General features: G+C 48.3%; 1 protein-coding gene across 1 annotated transcript in view; it reads right to left on the bottom strand.

Moving 5' to 3' along the window:
• Positions 1–22,306, bottom strand: part of ST14 (ST14 transmembrane serine protease matriptase) — a 49,875-nt gene extending 27,569 nt beyond the window's left edge. Inside the window, exon 1 of the mRNA XM_065417185.1 lies at positions 22,196–22,306. Within this exon, the coding sequence (XP_065273257.1) occupies positions 22,196–22,306 (111 nt within the window). The remainder of the gene's footprint in view (positions 1–22,195) is intronic.
• Between the last annotated feature and the right edge of the window lie 4,020 nt (positions 22,307–26,326).

Here is a 26,326-nt window from a genome sequence, read left to right as displayed (position 1 = left end):
CTTTGCACCTTCCCTTATTTCCCCCCGGCCCCCAAATTTAGAATGGTCTCCGACTTCCTATCTGCTGCTGAGCCCAGCCCTCTCCCCTAACACTCCCATAATTCCAGAAATACTTCCTACCGTGCCCTCTTCCCCAATAACCTCTCCTAACCCTCTTTACCAAGCCATGGCCTCAGGCCTTTTATCCCAAGCTGTCCAGGACAGAACACATTCTACTGACGATTTGCCAAGCCCTGTGTAAATGTAACCCTTTGTAAGTAACTATTAAAATGGTCATTGAAAGGCCCTGGATACGAAAGGAACACAGTGTTTTCATCAGCTCTTTCAAGTTATTGGCAGAATTAATTAGTCCAAGACTCAGATGCACATCGTTACCATAAAGCCCTGAGAGAGCCGGATCTATTAAGATGGCTGCTAGCACCCTTGGTTGTCTCTTCATCAGCTGACTTTGTGGAGCGTTTGTAATACCACTGTGTACAGCTGTGACTTGATAATCAGATGGGCTGTCCACCAAAAAAGGGAGAAGAGCAGAGCCACCATGAAGTCCATGATGGCCCACACCATACAGACCTACTTTGCCTAGACAGCATGTAATTCCCGTGAGGCTGGGTGCAACAGAAGAAAGGACAGACTGATCGCCATGAAACCGAAATATTGCACAAATGGACCAATTTACTGTGCACATTAATCAGGATGGACAAACAGAAATCAATTGGAACCGAAGGTTCTTGGAGGTTCTGACAAATTTCTCCTCCGTATCAATAACTGGCCAGAAAATACCTCCATCCAGGTCATTTTCATAGAATTGCCAACTCTCCTGATTTTATCATCATTCATTATAGCAGTTGCTTTTCTTAAAACCCCGGCTCCTGATGCCACGTTATCCCCGCAGAATCTCAGCTTTCCTTTGAAATAAAGGAATAAATAATGGTGTAGCTTCATGGTAACAGAGAAAAGCTTGAAAATGCAAACCCTGAAGACTCCGGAAGCAGAAAGAAAATAAAAAGCCTCCAGTGTAGCATTTAAAAGCAAAAAAAATATATCATCTCTGAGCCAATCCCATGGGTGTTTGGAACTTGATTCATGTGCTTTGACTGCTTTGGGATGGCAATGCGGTGCTCGCCACACTCCCAAATGTTCTCGCAATCCCCTAGGAAACATCCTTCCTGGGAGGCTTCCAGCCCAGTTGTGCTGACCAAGAGGTTCAGAATAGAATGAGGTTGTCCAGATGCTTCTCCGAATCCAGCCATGACCCTTATGAGGTCCCCTCCCCTCCAGCTCCAGTATAACCCCAACAGCCACAACTGCATGTAAAAAGAACGGGAGTACTTGTGGCATCTTAGAGACTAACAAATTTATTGTAGCATAAGCTTTTGTGGGCTACAGCCCACTTCATCGGATGCTGTAGCCCACGAAAGCGTATGCTACAATAAATTTGTTAGTCTCTAAGGTGCCACAAGTACTCCTGTTCTTTTTGCGGATACAGACTAACACGGCTGCTACTCTGAAAACTGCACGTAAGAGTCTTATTTTAAACTAACCATCCCGACATCACCGCTCTTTGGGAGAGAAGAGCACTCCTGGCATCTCCAATGGCTGCAAGAGCCCCAGCCACAGCTGTCACCAGGGGACAACTTTGCAGGTTTGAATTCTATTCCCTTCACACCTCTCACAAGCTGATTAAACAGAGCGAGCCGCTCCTCTCTGCTACTAGAGAGGGAAAGACAACGCTCATGTTTTTGTTCAGAAAAACAAGGTGCTGCTAGTCCGAGCCTTCTCATATTCCACCTGTCCTGCAAGGTGAATTCCACTGAACAACACCGAGGGTATGTCTACACTAGAAAGCGCTTCCGCCGATCGAAGAAGGGCAGTGTGGGGAGATGAGAGCCCTGTCTCTCAGCTCCGCTGGCAACTCCCTGGCTGCCTCATGGGCTCCCCCGCACTGAGTGGGGAAAGCCACTTGAGGCACCTCACTCCAGCAGGAACAGGATCCAGCCGCTCAGCTCTCCAGGGGAGCAGGGGGCAGGTAGGATCTAGCTGCCTGAGCTGTGAAATTGACAAGACAGCCGACGGAAGGGAAGCAGTGTCTACACAAACACTGCATTGCCCTAACTACACCGACATAAGCCCTACGCCTCTCGTGGAGGTGGAGTTATGCTGTCCGTATATTAGGGTACTTACATCGGCGGGAGGAAGGCTGTAGGGTGGACACTGACATAATTAGGTCAACGCAAGCTGCCTTATGTCGATCTAGCTGTGTAGTGTAGATCAGCCCTGAGTTGCTGTAAAAAAGACCTTCCCTTCCCGCAGGGCAGGCGGTTAAAGGACCACGACTGCAGGTGGCCCAGTGACATGTTCTCTAATGGCATGCAGGGAACCAGGTTCCATCAGCATTCCTGGCCCGTCACCCTCTCAGCCCAGGGAGAGGACAGAACAGTAAGGGGCAGAGGGAGCAGTTTGCATTGCTGCGCCTTGTGCCATAAGCGCTCTGTGGTTAAACAGGAGCCTTCAGTCTCCGGGGCTGTTAATGTGGCACCTTCCACCAGCTGCTATGTTCCCATGCAACGATCAACGAAAAACCCCGAAGATTCAGCTTTACAAAGTAAAACAGGGGGCCTAAAATCATTCACCAAATACATTCAGTTCTCAGACGCTGGAAGCAGATTCTCCTGTTCCAGTCTTTGCTTTATAGCTCTCTGCCCATCCCACCACAAGTCCTCCCTAGCTATTGCATAATCTGTGGGCTGGTTTCATTTGACCTGATTCGTTGACTCTACTCCCACGACTCAGCTTTTAACTACAGGATAAAAAAGTTCTGCTAGATGCGCTACAGGTGGATTTGTCTGCCATTGGTGGGGAGTCATGTCAATCATTGGGTAGCTTGGAGTGGCACGGAGCCCTATTCTCCCTTCACACCACTCTCGAGACAGGAGGCCATCTGTCATTTTAACCTACACACAGCGCTTCAGCCCTTTTGGCAGAGGCAGAAAACTACAATTTCTCCTCCTTAGCAGCCCCGATGACTCAACGGGAAGAAAGAGGCCACACACGCAACTAACGTCAACAAGACCAAAGCAAGTTAGTCCAAAAAAGAGCCCCCACAAACCAATCCATCTACACCCACATTTTTTTCCTCCCCTGAAAAATGCAGAGATTTTGTAACGAAGGAATTCACACTGGTATTCTGCTAGATTTGTTCTTGTTCTGCAATATAAGAGTAATGTCCATAATACCAAAGGATCCTAGAGTGCCCACAATTACAGTTGAGAGAATCATTGATTTTTTATTTTATTTTTTGTTCGAACTGAAAAAATCTGAAAGAAAAAAAACTCGGTGTGCCAGACCCCGAAGAGTCACACAGTTCCACAATAGTGGGCATGCAGCCTCCACAGCTGCAAACCTGGGCCTTTGGACATCAATGATCCCTGTCCCTCCAAATTCTCACATTCACCGCACCTTCCAATCTCCTTCTGTGAGTTCTAGGTCACACTTCCTAACACACTGGCCCTAATTTCAGTCTGATCCCAGACTAACAGCTGTGCAATGCGATATATAGAATACTTAGTTAGCACTTGACATCTTCCAAGTGCTGCAGGAATATTAACCAATTAGAGCGGATTTAAAAACCAGATTTCAGAGGAGGTTATGTGCCCATGGACCTAGGGACGAGGCTTGCTAATTCACACCAGCTCCCAGCAGGCCTACTCAAGCCAACCCCCTTGCTCTGAAGACACCATCCCCATCCCTATCCCAGAAGAAGTTGGGATCCAAACTACATAGTTTGCATTATGAGCTCTTCCCAGGGCCGGCTCCAGGCACCAGCCCAGCAAGCAGGTGCTTGGGGCGGCCAAGGGGAAGGGGTGGCATGTCGGGCTGTTCGGCAGCGGGCCCCTCTCAGAGGGAAGCACCTGCCACCGAATTCCCGAAGAAGAAAGCGGCGCGGTGGAGCTGCTGCCGGAGTGCCGCCGATCACAATTGCGATCGCGGCTTCCCACCGCTTGGGGTGGCAAAAACGCTGGAGCCGGTCCTGGCTCTTCCCAGCTGGTATTGCCATTTCCAAGCCCCCTATTCATTCTGGAGTAACCCATTCAAAGTGCTGATCCCCTTTCCCTGAAAAACCACTAGTCAGAACCCTGCATCTCCTAAACACAGCATACACCTGCAGACAACTGATGGATGAGGATAGAAGAGGCTCATCACCGTGGTTGAAAATCTTAACACTTTGTTCCTACCATATATTTCATTTTCCCTTTTTCTTCTAAGGCCCATCACTGCAGTAGCTGTAACGCTTCCCAGGTAAATCATATTTGCATTGCAAGGTCGCTAGAGGTCTTCCAGTGTAGACTAAGGAGGAGAGTCCTTGAAGAGTTTTGCCAGTAGAGAGAGAGCTTATACTGAAAGAGCATCCCACCATCTCTAGGGAACTATTCCACCAAGTTTTCATTTTGCTCATTTCTTTCCCCTTTTTCCTCCTGTTCTACCCCTTGTATCCTCCCTAGCAAATTCCACTGCTGTGTGTGCCAGGCTTGGATTAGCTGTTATCCGTGCCAGGGAGGACGCAATCAGTAACAGTGCAGCATCCTGCAAGGAGGAAACATTACACACCGATCAGGCAAGAGGACTAGAGAGACAGTAGTCACTTGGTACTGAAACCAAGCCATTCATCATGGGTTAAGGTGACATGACATGTCATGAATTGAGAGTGTGTCTTCACTTAGGCTCAGCGTCTACCTGCCAGCAAGTGTTTCCTTTCATGGACGTTAATTCTCAGGGGGCACAGAATGGAAATATACCTTCCCTGCCATTCTCCTTCTAGCCCCCTTTTGTCCACCGCAGGGCAATGGCTTTCAGGTAGTAATAGTAAGCATGTTTTACTTTCAAAGCAGCCTAAGGGGGTTAGGAACTGGGGCCTAATTCCCTTAGGCTGCTTTGAAAATCCCAGCCTTGCATCTCTTTACATAAATGGGTATTAGTCTTGTTTTACAACTGGGGAAACCGAGGCACAGAGCATGAGTGATTTCCAAAGTGCCAGAAGGAGAGAGCAGCAGAGTCTGGAATGGATAGTCCAGTGGCCAGGGCACTAGCCTGGGGCTTGGAAGACCCAGGTTCAATTCCCTGCTCTGCCACAAACTTCTTGCAACACCTTGGGCAAGTCACTTAGTTTCCCCGTGCCTCCCCCACTGTAACTAGACAGTTCTGCCCCCTAATACAGCAGGGTGTCTATTCAGGAAGACTCGATTTAATCATGGTTTTCTACATAAAAGTGCATTCTTGTTGGTTGTTATAACCTTAACACATATTCTTCACAACTTAGATAGGTGTAGGTTTCATTTTTAGAAGGTACACACTATACATTTTTAAACAGTGACTTGTTTTGAAAACTTTTCAGATTAGTTTTACAGCTATATCAGAAAATGAATGATTGTTTAGTGATTTCGTTTACCAAAGGTAATTGAAGCAGATATTTATGAAGTCACTGGGAGGTGAACTATCTCCAATTCAACAGGTTAATCATTAATATTTGGAGGATTTTCTTGCCATGCTGTATTAGGAGGAGAACATCACCAAACAGACATTTAAATTGTTTTATTTAACTAAAAACAACAACGTTGAGTAATCTGGATTTTTTTTCTTCAACAGCAAACATATAATATTTTAACAAAAAAGCATATGTCCCTTGCTTCTCACATTTATCTCGACTTCTTCTCCTTGTCCAGATCTATTCCACCCCCAACAATCTTCTATTAATTGAACTTTTTGAAACTTTGCACTTTTATAGAGAGGTAAGAGATTGACACCGTGTACACAAATTTGCAGAGGGACAATAGGGTTGAGGTCTGTTATTTCTCACCTCTATATATTATTTATTTATTTAAAAACATTTTTGCTGTTAACAAGCATGTTACCTCCGGAGAGACATATCCACTGTTTGAGAACTGCAAAACTAAGCATCTCTGATGGTATCATGTAGACTGAGCACTGAGTCCCATAGGGTAGATAGAAAGATTAACCTAAATAATCTATACAGAAGCCAGTGGAACCCCATAAAATTGGGTCCCTAATCCATGAACTATTGGAACTCATTTACAAAACTTTTCTTAAACATTACATTAATATATTGTCTCATACTACAGGATTAGAATTTATAATCCCTATTCCATGATGAGATATCTTTGAGCTATAATGTATCTTTATTAAAACAATATTTAGATAAAGTGCCTTTTGAGGGAAAACCTATCAAAAAAAATCCGATTTAAATAAAAAAAAAAAACTGATTTTTTTTTTTTAAATCATTGATTTTTATCCACCCAGTCAGGCTTCCTCTGTGGCTTTGAGCAAATCACTTCCTCTGTGCCTAGGTTTCTCCATGGGCAAGTGGGGGATAAGGGGACTCACCCACTTTGGAAACGGGCGGGAGGTGTACACTTAGTTTTTAATAGTGATTGGAGACCCTCTGTGTGTCTCTTACCAGTAAGGAGAGCTTGGGGAGGCTTGAAAGCCAACCCATGGCCAGCTCTAAGGACCCACCCACTGCATCAGCTGTCATGGCCAGTCACTTTGAATTCTGTTCTCAGTCAGGCAATGTGCTGGCCAACAGCGAGCCCGTCCAGCTTTGCTGTTACATTCAGGACACCTGAAAGCAGGGGAATGCCATTCCTCACGCATCCCCGTAAAGACAGGCACTGCGCCACAAGCTCCCCAGTGCTCTGGTCTGAAACGCCAGCAGGGCAGTGGCTTTCCCCATCCTCCAGGTACAGCTGTTCACTTGGTGACGACATGTGGCACAGAGGAGGAAGAGCGCGGTTCCCGGAGTAGTGAGCCTCTCCCTCCTCTGTGATCCGGCTGTTCAAGGTATTTTTAGACAGGAATCGTGATCTGTCTAGAAAAACCAGAACTTCAGGGAAAGCAATGACTCACACTGCCAGCAGCACGCCCAGAGCATGCATGGGCAGCAGGGAGAGGGGGCAGGTCTTTGAACTAGGAAAGTTTTACTGAAGAGCAGACGCCCCAGCCGGCAGAGAGGAGCTGATGGGATCCCCTGCTCAGAGAGCCAGGTTGTGTTTGGAGCATGACGCTGTATTGCGATGGTGACTCAGAGGAGTTCAGGATCAGAGGCATCGGCTTCTCTAGCTGGCAGACCGCTCACGGGTGGGCATGCAGTGCAGCACCCTGCTCATGGAGCAAGCTGCCACTGCTCAGCATCACCGCCTTCAGGCGCCGTGCTGTTCAGAAGATCGAGCCACTACAATTTGAGAGATGCCTGACCTAACAGCACGCGGGATTTAAACACAACCACACCCACTAAAGGTTTGTGTGTACACACACCACTGCCCTCTACTGGATGGGATTAAAAGTGCTCAGCTGTGTGCCATTAGCCCTATACTGCTAGCAGCAAATGGCGAGTCTCCTTCGCTGAGGTGGGTAGAGAACTTTGTTTGGGGAGAGGGAGGATCAGCGAGTCCTAGCCTGCTGTGACCGTACAGTTCTGAGCGGCCAGGCCATGCGACACAGCGATAGCAAGAACAAATGCTATAGATGCAATAAGCTATCCAGCACGTGTGATACCAGGCTCCACCCAGGCTGCTTCCGACACCCGCTCACTCCGCACTGGGGGGAGGACGGGGAGGACATGTCTTTGTTCTCCACACCGCCCCCAGCTCTTCTCACAACATGAACATAAGGAGGATTTTTGTTTAACAACAAAAAAGTTCCCTCCACCCCACCCAAGCCGGAGCCGAACCTGGAATTTTCAAGCCATGTGCCCGGCACCACAGGGCTGATGGCGCCCTCCCATCCTAGCTCTGACATGAGGCAGAGATCAAGTTCCAGTTATGTGGCTGGTGGGGTCCCAGGAAAGGCACAGCGGCCGGAGGATAGTTTCCGGGCACAGGCATGAGATCCACGCTGGCAAAAGGCAGGGACTGAGTGTGCAGGACAACAGACGCATCTGCGGTGAGGGACTGGGTAGAGCAGAAGGCACAGACCCGGTGCTGGATACTTCGCCTTCACCATCAGCCCAGCCCCACTGTACCTCCAGAGACCTATCCTCCAGCTGAACCAATGAACACTCTCAAAAGGGAGCAAGCGGTCTCGGGGCTCTATGCTGCTGGCATCAGTCGGCAGTGTCACCCAATACCTGCTCTCCCCACGCTGCCAATTCCCAAATTCCAGGAGGGATTTCACCTCCTCATGAGGATCAGGATTTACCAGGAGAAAGGTTACCTGTGACCTTTCCAAAACCCTGGTGTGTTTAGAGCCAGCAGCTCCGATTCAGGCTGCAGGCTCTGGCTTGCTCGGCAGCTCCAGCTGAGAAGGCTGCAGGGCGATAGATCAGGAAGAATGAGCAAAAAGAGGTGAAAGGAAAGTAATACTGGAAAGTCAGTTCAACTGCAGGACAGCATGGCCCAGGGGTCAGGAACCGCAGCATCGCCTTTGTCCGCGATTAATGCAATGCCCAGAGATGAACAGGACCCTTTCCAACACAGTCTACCCCAAAGAGCTTGCAGTCCAGCTCACGGCCTGCCCAAGACAGGACGTGACCAGGTAGCACCAGTGGGGTGGGGAAGGATGGCGCTACAGCATGTCATGGCTGTTCCACACAAGCTTTTCAAAAGCCCGTTTTAACCTCCGTTTCCGAACCAATGCTAAATGAAATTTAGTCTTTGGTTTTACCTGCAGTTAGTGTTCAGCTGCACCCTACTAATTGGAGAAGAGGTCGAAGCCGGATGTAGGGACGGGACGGGGCCCAGGGTGGTGCTGCAATTGAGATCCAGGGGTCAGAACTGAGATCAGAGTCCACAGATGAGCCAGAATCAGTACCGTAGCTGGGATCCAGGTCCAGGCCAAAGGTCAAAGCCGAGTAGTCAGGAAGGTCAGGAAGTGGAGGCAAGGCTGGAGCAAGGTCAGAGTAGGGCTTGAACGCCTGACACACCGCGAGGCTGCAGGAGGGTTCCTGGTCAGGTGGTGCTGTTGCACAGACTGATCTGCAGCTCTGGCAGGGTTGGAGAAATACCTGGGGGGATGGGGGGGGAGCAGGTCATCTGACCCAGGCGCTACTCTGGGACAGGCTGCTGCCGTGTGACCAATGACTGAGTCACTGCAGGCTCTGCGGGAAGGGTGAGCGAGTGCAATTGGGTTGTTGCGGTGACTCACCGCAGCTCTGCTGGAGGGGCAGCTGAGGGAGCAGCCCTGATTGGGCTGCGGGTTTGCCTCGCACACCCATGGTCAGCAAGGGCTAAGTATTGTCAGCTGTGGCTTCCAGCACATCTTCTGCTTTGCAGGTACTACACTTGAGTTCCATCTCTTCACCACCACCGCAGGGTTCTAGGATAAGCAGAACAAAAACTGGAGGCATGAAACGCTAGGCACACGAGACTCAACCTGATACGACCCAGCCAAGCCATCACTTTGGCACAGGGGTCTGTCCTTTCCAAGGCCTAGCTATCATCTCTTCTGGTCTCTGTACAGACCTGCAAGCATCTCGAAGTGCTAGTGACACACGTATTGAGAGAAACCCTAAAGCAAGAGTGCCTGGACAAGAAGAGGGCCCCACACATGTCCAGAAGTCGGAAGTCAGAGGGCTGGCTGAGAGCTCTAGGAAAAGGCATGTCTCATCTAACCAAGCAGGGCTGCTGGACTGGAGCGGGCATCTGACCTTGATTCAGGGCCGTTCAGCAAAGTTTTTTGTCGTCATCTGTAAATAAATCTTTCCATTCAAGACTCCAGTCCCCAGCCTGTGAATCCAAAGACCTGCACACCCCAGGTCTCATCTGCCCAGGCCAATGTTTAATAAGGATTAGTCAAATCAACACCAAATATGCAGCCTGGGGCCAGGTCTACCCTTGGAAGGTCTTGTCAGCACAGCTATCCCGGTATACTACACTGGCAAAGCATTCCTAGTGGGGATGCAGCTTATAACAGCAAAACCGCACAGCTTTGCCACTACAACTGTGTCTACACTGAGGGCTTTTGCTGGTACAGGTATGTCAGTCAGGGATTGCACCTCATCACACCCCTGGCCAACACAGCTATGTCTGACAGAAGTCTGTAATACAGAACTGACCGGTGGCAAGTGCCAGAAGGGGCAAAAACAGCATCACATCATTCAACTCAGCCTTCCAAACCAGACAGGTTTGGGATGCTCCACGCCGCTAAAGAAATGGATCACACTTTAATTCCCCATTCACACACATATGCTCAGGAGAGACTATTTCAAGACAGACTTGCATCCAGACAAATTACGTCCAACTCTGTGCTTGAGACACAAGTGCTTGAGCTGATGCTGCTCCCAGTGAAGTCAATGGCAAAACTCTCCTGGATTTTAGCAGGAATGAGACTTTAGACAGTCAGGTCAAAATTTGCAGAAACAAGTTTCCCATAAAAACCTTTAGAGTAGTAGATGCCTTTTTATCTCCAAGTCTTCCCACACACATATTCAGTGATTCTAATGGAAACAGGATATTTCTGTCCAGTAAGGACATGATATTCACTTTAAACTATTCATATTAATTTGAATGGGAATTGGGCAGCCCAATCTCTTTGATTACTTTGAAATATCTCATCCTAAATATTCCCCTGAAATCCATACAGGTCCACCATGATGCCACATCCCAGAGCCTGGAAGCAAACTGACTAGTCAGTAACTAACTGTTAAAGTGAAATTGACATATCTATTTCCCTTGTCCCAACACAAGAACCTAATCATACAGCATTACAGCTGAAACCAGAAAAACATGAAAATATGATTTAATACTGCAAGATGCAACAGCAATAATGATTAAAAACCACACGGGACTGCATCCCACAGCGGGTTTTCAGAATTCCCTATTGAAATCAACAGGAAGTTCTGCTTAAAAACCAATAGCCAAGCCCGAAGAAAACAAAGTCATGAGTTGCGTTCCACAAAATCATGACATTTAAAAACAAACACACAATAATACTTGTTAGGGGGGTTATTTGCCTGCTGGGTTTTGAGCCCTTGAAGACACATTTTCAAGCTTTTATCTGGAACTATGTAGGCTAGCCACTTAGCTTTATTAATTCTGATGATTATTTTACGAACTAAGATTCTCAGCAACCACATGGCTCCAGGACCTGGAGCTTTAAGAAATGCACTACATATCGCGAGACTTATGATAAAAATCACGAGAGCCGGCACATGGTGCATATGACAAAGTAATCTAAACAATCCAAAAGCCAACAAAATGTACATGTTCAAAGTGGGCAAGTAATTTAAAATGGTCTACATTTCACACGAGATTTCACACTACGCGCGTGTTCACATATTAGCTGTAATGTACAGGTATGGGAGTGAAATGGGGTCACCTTCCTTTTACAGAGACCAAACCTAACAGCTGTTAGTTGGGCAGCACGATGAGGAGCCAGCACAAGGTCAGAATTGTTCAGCCAATTCAGTCTGATAACAGTGTTGCACCCGGATCCTTTGTAAACTCTGCTTGCACCATTATGGAAGTATAGAACAAAAGGTTATCACTGGTCCTTTTCATGCAGGGCTGGAATAGGCTTTTGATAAGAACAAACACAATTGAAGATAAGACGCCTGAAACTAAACAGCCTTAGGATAGCAGAGAAATCCTGTCAGTCTCCACATTTCTCTTCCTCCCCAGTTCCTTGTTAAGGACAATTAGATTATAAAATGGAGATTAACCTAAGGAAGGAATCAATTGCAGGAAATGAGACACAGAGCATCCTGCCAACACAAGTGTCCTTCCTGACAAAGGGGGAAAGACCAGTGGGAATCAGTTCAGTATAAATCTGGTAAGGAGGGCTGAGTGTGCAACGCCTCTGGTTAGAAGCTACCTTGACTCTTTAGAGCCACAAGTTCAATTCCCCACTAAGCCAACTCATCTTGTTGCCTTCCTGAGTTAGATGAGAAACTGAATCCCGTTATGTTTACTGTGGAGGATTCTCGTAGAGGAGACTTGAAAGCCAAGGCCCATTATGCTATGCATAAACATTAAAGATTTGGTCCAGTGCCCCAGGCAAGGGTTACCTACCCAGCTGCCTTTGGGCAGTGTGCTGCATGCCAGCTGGCTGGTGCCCTGCACCCCAGAAGTGGCTGCATCAGACACGTGGATAGAACTTTAAATAAGACTTCAGAATTCTTTGGAATAAAAAGTTACTTTATGGCCCTGATTTTGATCTCTCTCAGACCAGTGAAATGCCATTCATCATGTCAATGGATTTTAAACCCCAATTTACCCCTCTATTTGTGAGCAAGGAAGCAGGCCTTGACACTTGTGTGCACCCTTTTAAAAAAAAAAGCTGTTCTCCAATACAGCTGTAGAGAGGTAAAGACATTTTTTTAAAAAGCCCCCCCTCCCCCCCCAGGAACTGTCTCCCTCAATGAGTTTCAAGCAGAATACCACATGGAAATCAATAGGGAGTTTCACTTAAAACCCAATAGTTATGACTTGATCTTGCATGCCAAGCTCCCATTGACTTCAGTGGGAGTTTGGGGTGTGCAGGCAGGATCAAGTCTGATGCACCTGCTTTGATATTGTCGCCATTCCTCAAAGGCACCCTGCACGCCACGTGGCTGATTACTGTAAGCTCCCTGGGGCAGACAGACCACAGGCAGCATCACGATTCAGATTGCACCGAGCATCCTCTCTGGGTTCTTAATTAAGCATAAATACAAATCTTGGGTCCCCTCCCACCCCCCAAGATAGAATATGTTCATGATATTCCTCCATTAGTCACCTGATGCTATTTAACTAGCAATAAATGACAATAGATGTATATGGCAGCCCTCTCCTGTCTAGGTGTTCAGATCACCGTACAGCAAATAGAAAACAGTCAGGAATTCAGTACCTAGCAATGGTCTCCCTGAGTAATGAAGGCCAGAGCCAGACTTCGCCAGAGGGTTTTTGGTTTTATTTTTAAGGGGTGGGGAATCCAGGTTCCAATTCAGGCCCATTAATACAAACAGCAGAAGACAGATACAAGCACTTTGCATCAGACACTAACCCAGAGAGAGTAGATGGAAATTCTACCATTTTACCATCCATACCAGCTGGCAGGGATTTACACTTAACTAGGGCAAGAAATCTGGTCCCACCTAGAACTCTGTTGCTGCTCTGAAACCTACATTTGAGCTAAAGAAGAATCTCCATCATTATTTGTAGCAGGCTAAGGCCTATGACACAGCAGAATAGATTTGTTGCCAACTCCTGAGATATTTGGCATTTAAAACACACACACACACACACACCAGCCCCTGGAGGCTAGTCATTAGTTGATACTCTCAGCTCTATCCTTAAATGGGGGAAGAGAGAATTATAAACCAGCCAGCCTAAATTGTGGAACCTAGAAAGATACTGGAAGAAGCTATTAATCAATTTGTAAGCACCTAGAGCAGTGGTCCCCGAACTGTGCGGCAGACCTCTAGGCAGGGGTGAAAGTAAGGCGGTACAGACCGGTATGGTGTACTGGTAAAAAGTAGCCGCCGGTACTGGCCCGTACCGCTGACTCTAAGGACCCTGCTTAAAGAGCTGCCGTGGCAGCGCTTTAATGTCGTTGCCCCTTTTGTCCCCCCGGCCGCTGGGGGTGGGGGGGAAGCAAAAGTAGCAGCTGCCCCGAGGCCGTGATTTAAAAGGTCCCAAGGCTCCAGCTGCCGCTGCCATGGCAGCAGTGGCCAGAGCCCCGGGCCCTTTAAATTGCTGCTGGAGCCTCGGGCAGCACGGGCCAGACAGCGCTGATGGGCTGACCCCCCCTCCAGCCCCACCCCTTCTGCCAGAGGCCCCACCCCTTTTGGGGGGGACCAGAGCCAACCCGATACCAGTAAGAACTCAATTTTACTTTCACCCCTGCCTCTAGGGGGGTGCACATAGGAATGTTCGGGGGGGCGCAGGGTGTCTGGCCCAAGCCAACCCCCATGGGGGCGGGCAGGGAGCATCACCCTGCCCCGCTCTGCCCACAACTCCACTCCAGCCCCGCCCCCAGCCGCAGGTCCAACCCTGGCCTCTGCCACTGTCTCCTGGTCCTGGGGGAACATGGACCAGTAAGGGGAGGCACAGACAAAATAAAGTTTGGGGACCACTGACCTAGAAGATAATAGGGTTATAATTAATAGCCGGTACAGATTTGTTAAGAACAAATCACGCCAAACCAACCCAGTTTCCTTCTTTGCCAGGGTTACTGGCCTAGTGAATAGGGGGAAGCACTAGTTGTGATATATACTCCTGAGGGAATTCTGTGCCCAAAATTCTGCACCAAAAAACCCCCAAATTCTGCATATTTTGTTTGTCAAAATAGTGCAATATAATCACACTAGTTTCACTTATTTTGCTAATTTATTTAAACTACCATACAGGAAAAAAAAAAATCACAATAACTGTTGAGCATTTCCTAAAGACACGAAAGTTAAATTACAATACCCTGCATTCCAGTAATAATCCTGGATTTTAATTTAAATTACATGACTTTTATTTTGGTGGTTGGTGAGCTGTAAAGTAGACTGTCGTTTAAATTGCTCCGACTTTCACACATGAAAGTCACACAGTTTTGCTAATCATTGCCCTTCATTTTTTTTAAATGGGCAAGTAAAATAGATCTAACCCCACTGTGCTTCTCTGGCACAGGAACAAAAGGGAGAAAGCACATAGACCTTCCTAGCTGAGGATTGTTACTGTCATTTACAATAAGGCTCTGCCAAGGTAAAGGAGCCTTAATTGACTAAGAATGGGAACAATTAACTGACAATGGGAACATTAGCAGCCTGCCTGCTTAGTTGTTACATTTCTGCTCGGCCTCAGGGACAGAGCCTGCTTCACACAGCCCTACGCCTCCAAGTCCGGGATGCAGCAACAGCGATGTGAGCGACAGTTTTCTGTCTCAGGCTACATCTACACTACAGGGGGGGGTCGATTTAAGATACGCAAATTCAGCTACGCGAATAGCGTAGCTGAATTCGACGTATCAGATCCGACTTACCCTGTTGTGAGGACGGCGGCAAAATCGACTGCCGCGGCTCCCAGTCGACGGCGCTTACTCCCACCTCCGCTGGTGGAGTAAGCGCGTCGATTCGGGGATCGATTGTCGCGTCCTGACGAGACGCGATAAGTCGATCCCCAAGAGATCGATTTCTACCCGCCGATTCAGGCGGGTAGTGTAGACCTAGCCTCACTCTTTCGCAAGGCAGGCAGGCACCCAGCCCTACTCTCTTACCATCTCTCCAAGGAGGCACATACACACGCCCAGTCTCCCTCCTCCCCTCTGCAGTGATCTGCTGCGCCCGGCTGCTGGGGAAGGGGTGTGTGTTTCCCACAGATTTCTTGGCTCCCCATTTTTCTTCAGGGGGGCCAAGAAATCTGCGGAAGGTATGAATTCTGCACCCCCTTCCCCCAGGAGTAGCTATATAGGGTTACCATATTTCAATACTGCAAAAAGAGGACACTCCACGGGGCCCTGGCTCCGCCCCAACTCCCCCAACTCCGCCCCTTCTCCAAAGTCCCCACCCCAACTCAGCCCCCTCCCCTGAGCACCCCGCATTCCCCCTCCTCCCTCCCACCCCCGGCTGCTGCTGCGCTGGGGAAGTTGCTTCAGCCCCCGCTGTGGTGGAGAGCAGCGGGAGCAGGGAAAGTTGGAGCCCGGGGAGGAGGCGGTCCCCTTACCATGCCTCCCTATTTTCCCGGACATGTCCGGCTTTTTGGAAATTCCTCCCGGACGGGGATTTAATGACCAAAAAGCCGGACATGTCCGGGAAAATCCGGACGTATGGTAACCCTACCCCAGAGCCGCCTTCCGCCCGCCCGCCGGATCCCCCCAGGCCTCACCCCAGAGCCGCCTCCTGCTCGCCCGCCGGACCCCCCAGGCCTCACCCCAGAGCCACCTGCTCTCCACAGGGCCCATCCTCAGCCTTCTCCTGCCTCAGTGCCCCCTCTCCTGAGAGCCTGCCCTCCGCAGCCCCCCCACTCTCCACAGCCCCTGCCTCAGAGCCCCCCACCCCCTCTCATAGCCCCCACCTTCCATAGCGGCCCCCACCTTCCACAGCACCCCCACCTCAGTCCTCCCCTTCACCTCCCTCCATAACCCCTACCCTTCATTTCCCCACCTCCTCCCATAGCCCACCCCCTCCACAGCCCCCCACTCTCCACAGCCCCTGCCTCAGAGCCCCCCACCCCCTCCCATAGCCCCCTACCCTCAGAATCCCCCCCCCCACCTCAGAGTCCCCCACCCTTCACCTCCCTCAGGGGAGCCTCCACCCCGCTCCCAGCCGGACCTGATGAGGCTGCGGCAGCTCAGGCAGCGGGAGGTGCTGCAGCGCGGGCCCTTCCCGGGTGAAGGAGCTCGGGCTCCCGGGAGCCGCCGCGGCTGCCGCGCACCGAGAAACTTTTCCCTGCGCCGGGACCCACCCCCGGGCAGCGGCTCCGCCGGGGGGGAGGCAGCCCCGGCTGCACGGACCGCTGGCGGGGGGGCTCCTTGCACGTCCGGGACGGAGGGGGGAGACTGAGGCTCTGCCAGAGCCACGGGGGATGCTCGGGGGAGGGAGAAGCGGCTGCGGGTCCCCCGCACCAGCAGCTGGCTGCAGAGACGCCACCGCTCCTAGCCCTGGGGCGCAGGGTTGCAGCAACACGGGGGGGTTGCAATCCACAGGCTGAGCGAGCTGACACCCCAAGAGGAGAGGGGGCAGTGGGTAGGGTTATCATACGTCCGTATTTTCTGGATGTTTTTATATATTTAAAAAATCCTCCCGGACGGCAATTAACAACTAAAAAGCCGGACATGTCTGGGGAAATACGGACGTATGATAACCCTAAGCTATAACTTGATTTTAGTAAGATTTTTGACACAGTCCCACATAACATTCTTCTCATAAGCAAACTAGGGAAAGGTGGTCTAGATGAAATCAGATGGGTGCACAACCAGAGTTGTTACCAATGGTTTGCTGTCAAACTGTGAGGGTGTATCTCCTGGGGTCCCGCCCGCAAAGGTCTTCCCTGGGTCTGGTAGTATTCAACATTTTTATTAGTGGCTTGCATAATGGAGTGCAAGGTAGGCTATAGAAAATCTGCAGATGGCACCAAAGGCCCAGTTGCAAGCACTTTGGAGGACTGGATTAGAATTCAAAATAACCATGGCAAATTGGAGAACTGGTCTGAAATCAACACGATGAAATTCAATAAAGATAAGTGATAAGTACTACATTTAGGAAGAAAAAAAATTGAATGCCCAGCTACAAAGTGGGGAATAACTGGCTAGATGGTCATACTGCTGAAAAGATTTATAGTAGGTCACAAATTGAGTATGAGCCAAGAATGTAATGCAGTGGCAAAAAAGCTAATATTCTGGGGTGTATTTATAGGAGCACTGTATGTAGGACACAGGAAGTAACTGCTCACTTTACTCAGTGCTGGTAAGACCTCAGCTGGAGTATGGTGTCCAGCTCTGGGCACCACACTAGGAAAGATGTGGACAAATTGGAGAGTCCAGAAAACAGCAACGAAAATGATAAAAGATTTAGAAAACCTGACCTCTGAGGAAAGGTTAAAAAATTGGATATGTTTAGTCTTGAGAACAGAAGATTGAGGGGGCACCTGACAGTCTTCAAATATGTTAAGGGCAGTTATAAAGAGTACCGTGACCAAATTCTCTACATGTCTAATGAAAGTAGGACACACAGTAATGGGCTTAATCTGCAACCATGGAGATTTAAATTAGATATTAGGAAAAACTTTATCTATAAGGGTAGTTAAGCTCTGGAACAAGCTTCCAAAGGCGGTTGTGGAATCCCCATCACTGGAGGTTTCTAAGAACAGGTTGGACGAACACCTGTCAGGGCTGGTCTAGGTTTACTTGGTCCCGCCTCTCCAGGTCCCTGCCAGTCCAGCATTTCTATGAGTCTGTGATTAAACAACCTAGTAAAAACAATCAAACTTTCAAGACCTGCTGGTTGCGGAGAGAAGCTTGAAAGTGCACCCTAAAGGTTTAAAAAAAACCCAGAAGGCAAATATCCTCCCCGCTAAAAAAAGTTTATTTGCCATTTCATGATTTTTATGCTAGTGATACGATGGGGATCAGAGGTCATGATTCATGAGTAGTTAGGATTGGCAACATGGAAACCAACTGCTCCTGTTGGAAAAACATTTTTTTCCTGTTGCCAAAGGCTGGCAGGGACACAGTTTTTGCCGGGCTAGCACTGAAAGGACTCATGGGTTGGAGTTTCCTGGATGAAAAAGGCCCCTTTTGTCTCTTTGCATTTTAAGCGTCCTTCCTGTATCGGTCCCATGTGCTTTTTCACAGTCATCTTTGACAAATTTGAGCCTTGCAAACTAAGGCAGGAGTTAAACAGCAGGGAGTTTTGTTAACTAAAACGAGTCTACCCCTACAAGATCTACAGTTTGTTCCTTCGTTATCCCCTAATCCCTGCTCTGAACAGATCCAACCACTCTTCACCTTGGAAATGCAGCATAAAACTCTTAGGATTGCTACTAGTCAACACCACACACCTCCTTTCGGTCACAAACTTTTCCCCACCTACATACCAGCACCTAGGCCTGGTAGAGGAGGAAGTGTGTGTGTAGGTTGAACCATACTGTTGTCTTCATACTAGCTACTTGTCTCCGCTTGATTTTTTTGGTCTGAGATTATGGGACAAGGCTTCAATGAAAAGGCCAGTGAATATATGTCTCTATAACCCTCCAATGGATGGAAATAATGTGCTTCCCAGATCTGGGTGAATATAAGTAGTATTTGTGAAAATGTGGTCCAATACAATCCAGGTACTCACTTTAACAACACTGCCTAGTCATTTCCCACCACAAACAGAGCAAATTTCGTTTGCAGAGCAAAGGTCCCAAATAGTTTGGCTCATGAGTTCTGATCACCATGTTTGGGATCAGGAAGGAATTTTCCCCCGGGTCACATTGGCAGAGACCCTGGGGGGGGGGGGGGGGAGGGTTCGCCTTCCTCTGCGGCATGGGTTACTTGCAGGTTTAAACTAGTGTAAATGGTGGATTCTCTGTAAATTGAATTATTTAAACCATGATTTGAGGACTTCAGTGACTCAGCCAGAGGCTAGGAGTCTATTGCAGGAGTGGGTGGGGGAGGTTCTGTGGCCTGTAATGAGCAGGTGGTCAGACTAGATGTTCATGATGGTCCTGTCTTGCCTTAAAATCTATGAATCTGTGCATTTGAGTGGCCATCTTTGGTCTATCCTCCTGCTCAGAGCAGATTCAACCACGGTTACTGAACTAGTCCTGGATATAGTTTGTCCTCCTTGGCTACAACTGCAACAAAATAGTGCTTATTAGCACCAGTTCTGCTGCATTGTGTCAGCAACAGTAGCCTTAACAAGCCCTGTGTGGAAATCACACACTGAAGGAGTGGAAACAGCTGCAATCAGCCACCACTGAGCTGCAGTCAATAGGTCACCAAACAGCCCAAAGGCTAAAATTCATTTGAATGAAGTAGTTGGAATTGTTCTACCAACCAGACCACCTGCTTGCTGCTAACCCATGAAGAGAAAATAAAGGCTGAATTAATCAGGTAAAATTATTCCTATGAAGAGTTCACTCAGCTGTGGGATGGACAAACTAGACAGCTACACTCACACAAGTGGCACTGCCACAAAGCTTTGCTAATAGACACAGTCTTTCCTGGTCAGCCCAAGGAGGAATTGTAATTGAGGTTGCTAGCCAGAAGCAGCTCCCCAGCTGCCACTCTGATTACCTCTGAACAAGCTGCACACGAAGCCTGGAAGAGTTAAAGCAATCAGGCCTTGCCATCTCTGCTCTGCTTGGCTGGGTTATGGATTCTCCATCAATGGTATTTCTAGGGGACCTGCCATTGTTCATGTTCTGCTCTCGTTCATATCAGGGACCCATATGGGGTTCCGAGGCTGTGACAGAACAGAATTGGACTCCAAATCTGAGCACCCCTCCGTTTTCTGCTTAATGAAAGCTCTCAGCACCATAGAACGTAAAACAATAAAGGTCTTTACAGAGCAGCTGATCTGCTCCGGACTGCATAGATGCAGATACAATTACTGATTCTTTAAATCTGTAACAAGAAGTTAGGCAGGACAGGGCAGGGGAAAGATAATAAGTAGAAACTCTACAGAGAAGACAGGGCTCAACTTCTCTGCAAAGTTAACTCACGTGTTGCTCCTAAAATCCCATCCACAGCACAACCCCTTCACTCAGGCTACATCTACACTACAGGGGGGGGTCGATTTAAGATACGCAAATTCAGCTACGCGAATAGCGTAGCTGAATTCGACGTATCAGATCCGACTTACCCTGTTGTGAGGACGGCGGCAAAATCGACTGCCGCGGCTCCCAGTCGACGGCGCTTACTCCCACCTCCGCTGGTGGAGTAAGCGCGTCGATTCGGGGATCGATTGTCGCGTCCTGACGAGACGCGATAAGTCGATCCCCAAGAGATCGATTTCTACCCGCCGATTCAGGCGGGTAGTGTAGACCAAGCCTCAGTTGCAGTGGTGCTAACTCGAGTTGGCTGGCCTAGAAGGGCATACAGACTGGAAGCACAATTAATCAGCTGCTAACACAACCAGAATGCAAGGTAGCACCACTAGTCCTCCAATGCTTTCCTGTAATTCTTCCTCACACCACCCCCATGACCTGTGTGGACACAGCACTTGTTGTTTTGCAGCATGGCTGCAAGCTAAGCTCACTGGAGAGGAGTAACTTGAGTGTAGATTGATGCAGAGTTAACTCTGCATCAAAGACATTCTCACAGCCTGAGACCAGATGAGGCCATTTGCCTTGCATAACTGAATTCCTCATTCAGGGCAAGAAGAAAATGACTCAGCAATTCTTCACCATTGCCAGCTAACAATAGCTCACCTAAGAACCCACAGTTCATAGATCGACAACTAAGACTAGAAATCTGGGAAGGCACTTGCACTTTGTTTTAATATAAAAATACAATTTTCTAAATGCCAGGTTTTAAATAAGCAGAGACTGCAAGAGGTACACACTTCTGGGTCAGCACCAATGGCCCAAATCCACCCTTAGAAAAATCACCTCTCTGACATGACCTTACCCTTCAGGAGATAAGTCCTCACCAGGATGTTCAAAGCCTTAGTAGGAAATTCCACTGGAATAATAGCCAAGGCCTTGGAGTTAAGAGACAAGGCCAGGTTAGCCTGGCCCTCTTTCACAAGACAAGAGCAATACTCCGCATAACCAATAAGCAACAAAACAGCCCCCTTAATCACCGTAAGGCCTGGGCTACACAGGTAATTTACTCTGGATCAAATACAGGGGTGATTTTGAACTACTTGAGTTAGATCCAGTGCAAAACAGTGTGGACTCTTAATACACTTAAATTGCATTTAGAGCTACTGAAAATATCTGTACAGTACTCATTTTAACCTGAAACAGTATAAGCCTGGTTCCAAATTGAGTTAAGAGTACTGAAATTATGTTTTGCACCCATTTAACTAAATTGGTTTTTACAGTAATGGATTTTAAGGTGAGAGTGAACTATTATTAGGTCATCTAGTCTGGCCTGTATAACACAGACCATGGCATTTCACCCAGTCACCCCTGTATTGAACTCAATTACTTGCATTCAAACGGATTCAGAGTTGGCGCAGTACAGCTTGTCACACAGACAAGGCCTGCATTAAGCTAAAAATCAAAATGACCCGGGGTTAAGTCTATTTAAGACGGTCCATACAAGGCTGTACCCTGGTTTAACCAAAGCAGGTTCAAAACAGATTGAAGTTAGACGGGTTCCAGTTTGCAGAAAGGGTCTGAACAAGCGCACTCCTGTAAGTTACCTCCAGCTAAGGTGAGATGGGATGATAGGCCTATCCAACAGTCCTGGTGCTGTGAAAACTGACAGACAGCATTTCTCATATGAAAAGCCCTGCAAGGACTAATCAGGCCAGCCCAAACCCTGCCATCAAAGACCCCCTGAGCTAGAGCAGCAACCAGTTCCAGCCTTCCTCCTCCCTATTTGTTATTCGCTGAACAGGAGTGGCTGCTTATCTATCCCACAAGCCAGGAAAGCAGAATCCTCCAAGTCACTCCACAAGCCTTCGTCCCAGCACTAGGGAATACTTTTAACTCGTTTTATTTTAGAAAACACCCAGAAATCTGCATCTTGCGAGCAGAGGCCTTTAGACCTGGCCTTTCCCTCCACTCACTCGTCAAGCAGGAGAGGAGGGGAATGGTTAAAAAACAGCCCCATAAATGCAGCTCACCTCTTTTCTATTGTTGTACTTCAGCCCTGAATCCGAGGTTTTCAGTTTCCTTCCTGGGGAAAGCTGATAATCATTCATTTTTCTTTCTTCGGAAAGCCGATAGTCTTTCATGGTTTCCTCCCCCCACCCCTTTTTGGGGGGAAGGTTTGGGAAATCGGGGTGGGTGGAGTTTGCCCCCAAAACAATTCAACGTTTTCAATCCCAGCGCACAGAGCTGTTGTTCCTGCTGCGGTGTACAAAGTCCTTCCTGGTGGCTGAGTAGCTCAGGGACCTGAGTCCATGGCTGATCAGTTTCAGCTGAAACTCACAGACCGGGTGAAGCCAGTTGTGGGAACGACAAGGTCTCGGAGTACAGTACTTCCTTGCCCCCTAGGTTACCCTCCCACTTGGGTCCCGCACTTTGGTTCGCTTCCCTTCCCCTTTTCTCCTCCCTGTGTTTGTCTGGAGTTTTCCTCCCCTTCTCCTTGGGCTCAGGTAGTTTCAAGGTGTGGCTGGGTCTCTCTCTGTGTGTGATCACACGAGATTACCTCGCCTGGGCCCCTCCTCTCTCTCTTCTTCCTCCTGCAAAAGGCTCATTCAGCAGCTCCATTCACTTGCAAAAAAAAACAACCCTGGTGGTTCTAATCCTCTGTCCCTGAGGCACCCTGATACAGGTGGATGGTGGCACCTTGTGGGGTACCCACACACACTGGTGATGAGCCCCGCCCTCCCCCCAGCATGATAGAAATAAACATGTATACATAAAGGAACCAGCCAGCTGGTAAATCAAAGCAGCAGAAAAGCCCCCTTTATTCCCACCAGAATAACCTTCCCCAAAACCCTATCAAATTTTGGGGATACCTCCAGACACTGGCTGGGAGTGGACATGTGGGGTGATACCCCCAGGCACTAGCTGGGAGTGGGCATTTGGGGGGATACACAGCAATTAGAGTTACAGTGGATTCCTCTTACTACACACACACACACAAACAAAATGGAGCCCTACTTCTCAGGGGAGAGGTTGTGCTGGGGGAAGTGTGCTAATTTCATGCAGGCACAGAGCAATCAAACCTTTCTGAATAGGCTGCTAAGGTGAAATTGACGATGTGAGCCACTAAAATAGAGCTGGGAAGCAACAGGGAGTGAACAAAGGACTGCCCAGCGGGGAGTCTATGCCAGCAAACACCAGGTCCCACCTTCTCACTGCTGTGAATAGGGTTGCAGATTGCACCAAGGATTATAATGCCTAGGTGTCCCTATGTGTTTGGTCACCGTGGCCTGGTCTACACACCATTTTTGTACCCGTATAACTATTTTTGTTAGGAGTGATTTTTTTTTACCACACTCATTATCCTGGTACACCCCCTAGCGTGGCCAGTTATACTGGTATAAAGGAGCCTTAGACCAATATAGCCTAGTCCCTTTCGTGTATGGGAATACCTATTCCGGCATAAAGCAGCTTTATACGGATATAATTGCATCCACAATAGGGAGGTTATACCGTTCTTGCAATACCGGACTAGTTAAAGCAGCACCACTTTTGTGGGCAGCTAAGCTCTGATGAATCAAGGGAAGGCATTTACTTGGTAACAGTTTCAGGATGCAGACAAATGCCTTTAGCATAGCATGTGGTGTCCATACAGTCAGATGTTAAGGTTAACAACAGATGTGGCTGCAGTGGGATTGACTGGGTCTGTCGCTAGACTCTGAGATGAATCCACAACAAAACCTCAGATCCAAACACTCCAAACTTTGGGGAAACTCTGATCTGGAGGCAGATTTAAAAATTGTGGCTGGGGCCTATTTATATTGAAACTCTGTCCACCCACATTCGCCTCCACTGCTCTTTATTTATGGACTAGGTGAGTAGAAGGGGCCAAATCCCTGAACTCCCTAATTTTTAATCGTCCAGACTCAGGGGTGGATTAAGAATAAATGAAACATGGATTCATCTAAACTTTTCAGCTCCTCTCCCCCGACTCTTTGATCTTCCTCTCCTGCCATTCATCCGGTCTCTTCCAACCCTGCTCTTTCCTTCTTAGGCCATGTGTACTCTACAAAAGCTTTTGTCAGCATAGCTGTGCTGGTCAGAGATGCGAGGAGGTCCGCTCTGTGATCGATATTATAGCTGTGCTGGCAGAAGCCACTAGTGCAGATGCAAAACTGTAACGTTGACACGTATAGATTGTTTTGCTCAGGGAGGCTGGAATAAGTGATGCTACAGTACTGGCAAAAGCAGAGTTTTGTCAGTATAAGATGCTGCTAGTGTTTGCTGGCTTGGTATACAGGGATAGCTATACCGGCAAAGCACTCGGACCTCGTCTCAATTCCATTTTCCAGACTTGGGCATGTTCCATACGAATGTCTAGTATGCTAGCAACACCCATTACAGCCTGGCCCTGTGTTCCTCACTGCTGACCTGGGTCCCTTTCACACCAGTTGGTCTCTCCCACAAGGATCCAGCCTTAATCCGTCCTTACAGGGTGCAGTGTCTGTAGCTGGGAAAGTGTGATCTTCCATGCCCTGTTCTTTTATATTCCTAAAAACTCTGCCAGTGCATAGCAGAAACTGCCATTTTCTTCTCACACTTGTGGCTGAGACACCCTGTGACAGAGGAAACACACACACATCCTGTGCTCTCTCTCTGCTGGTTTCCTTAGTCTAAAATATATCATTCCGATTGCAAATCTGTAGTTCCCATCCCCCCTGCTGTGGGCCGTTCCTGCAGCCCCGGTGTGGAAGATCTGTTCCTATGATTTGCTCTTTGTGTACATGCAAACCACAATGTACACAGACAGCGCCTTCTCCTTTGTGTAAAAACCTTAACTCTCTCCCCACCCACCTTCTCCTGCTCTCTCACAAGCTCCAACCATCCCAATCACTTAACCAGGAAGTATCCCCAGATAAAGATGACAGGTTTCAGAGTGGTAGCCTCTTAGTTTGTATCAGCAAAAATAAGGAGTCCTTGTGGAACCTTAGAGATTAACTAAGGTGCCACAAAAAGAACAGGAGTACTTGTGGCACCTTAGAGACTAACAAATTTATTAGAGCATAAGCTTTCGTGGGCTACAGCCCACTTCTTCGGATGCATATAGAGTGAAACATATATTGAGGAGATATATACACACACACATACAGAGAGCATGAACAGGTGGGAGTTGTCTTACCAACTCTGAGAGGCCAATTAAGTAAGAGAAAAAAACTTTTGAAGTGATAAACAGGGACTCCTCATTGTTTTTCCAGATAAAGATGTAACCCTTCGAAACCCAGCCGTGTTAGTCAGCCTGCTGAAACCAACAGCTGGCTGGTCTCCGGAGCAGGTGGGGCCTACAGGTGCCCTATGCAGTATCATAGAGGACTGACTGGACGAGAGCCAGCTGTGTTGTGCAATACATGGCTATGTTTCTACCAGGCTCCCTGCCTTGGGAGCCACGCCCTTGGGGGCTGCCTGCCAGAGCACAGTTTCTGTGTTACACTGGTGTGCAGGCAGAAGTGCCTTTCTTAGCCATACAGCACCGTCCCTGAACTGATCCTCTTCCCTCTCCCGTCCCTCCTCAGCACCCATTTTGTCAGCGTGCTAAGCGACATTGCTGGGAGCGGAAGGAGCTCAGCGCCGGGGCCGAAGGCAGGATTGGTACGCTGCCATCCTGATCTATTGTTTCCGAGCTCCCGCTGACGTCACCCGGAGTTGTGAGCGTTCAGCACTTTGGGAAATCAGGTTCCTACTGCTTACAGGATAATGCTTTCACCTGCTGTGCTGAGCAGCAAGCTGAAATGTGATGATGCAAAGGAGCTAAAGAGACACAGGAATCAGAGGCCCCTGGCTGATTGTGGCGTTTCAGTTCTAAGGCTTGGGGGCAGAGAGCTGGCCTTAGCTGTATTTCATTGCAATCATGATATTATTGATTTATTCTTTGTATTGTAGTAGCACTCAGGAGCCCCAGGCATGGCCCACGACCCCCTGGTGCTAGGCGCTGTACGAACACAGAACAAAAAGATGGTCTCTGCCCCCATGAGCTGACAATCTGCTAAGCATGTGTTCAGTGGTATGCGGTTATATACATCATGAGTATATTCTTCCAACGCTTTCTTTTTTCACAACGGTTATATTTTTATTGGGTTTTGATACATCCTGAACATAAGTCAGTTAAA

Source organism: Emys orbicularis, chromosome 15, assembly GCF_028017835.1.
Source record: "Emys orbicularis isolate rEmyOrb1 chromosome 15, rEmyOrb1.hap1, whole genome shotgun sequence".
Classification (NCBI taxonomy): Eukaryota; Metazoa; Chordata; order Testudines; family Emydidae; genus Emys; species Emys orbicularis.
Note: the sequence above shows the minus strand (reverse complement) of the source record. Positions and strands in the feature narration are given on the sequence as shown.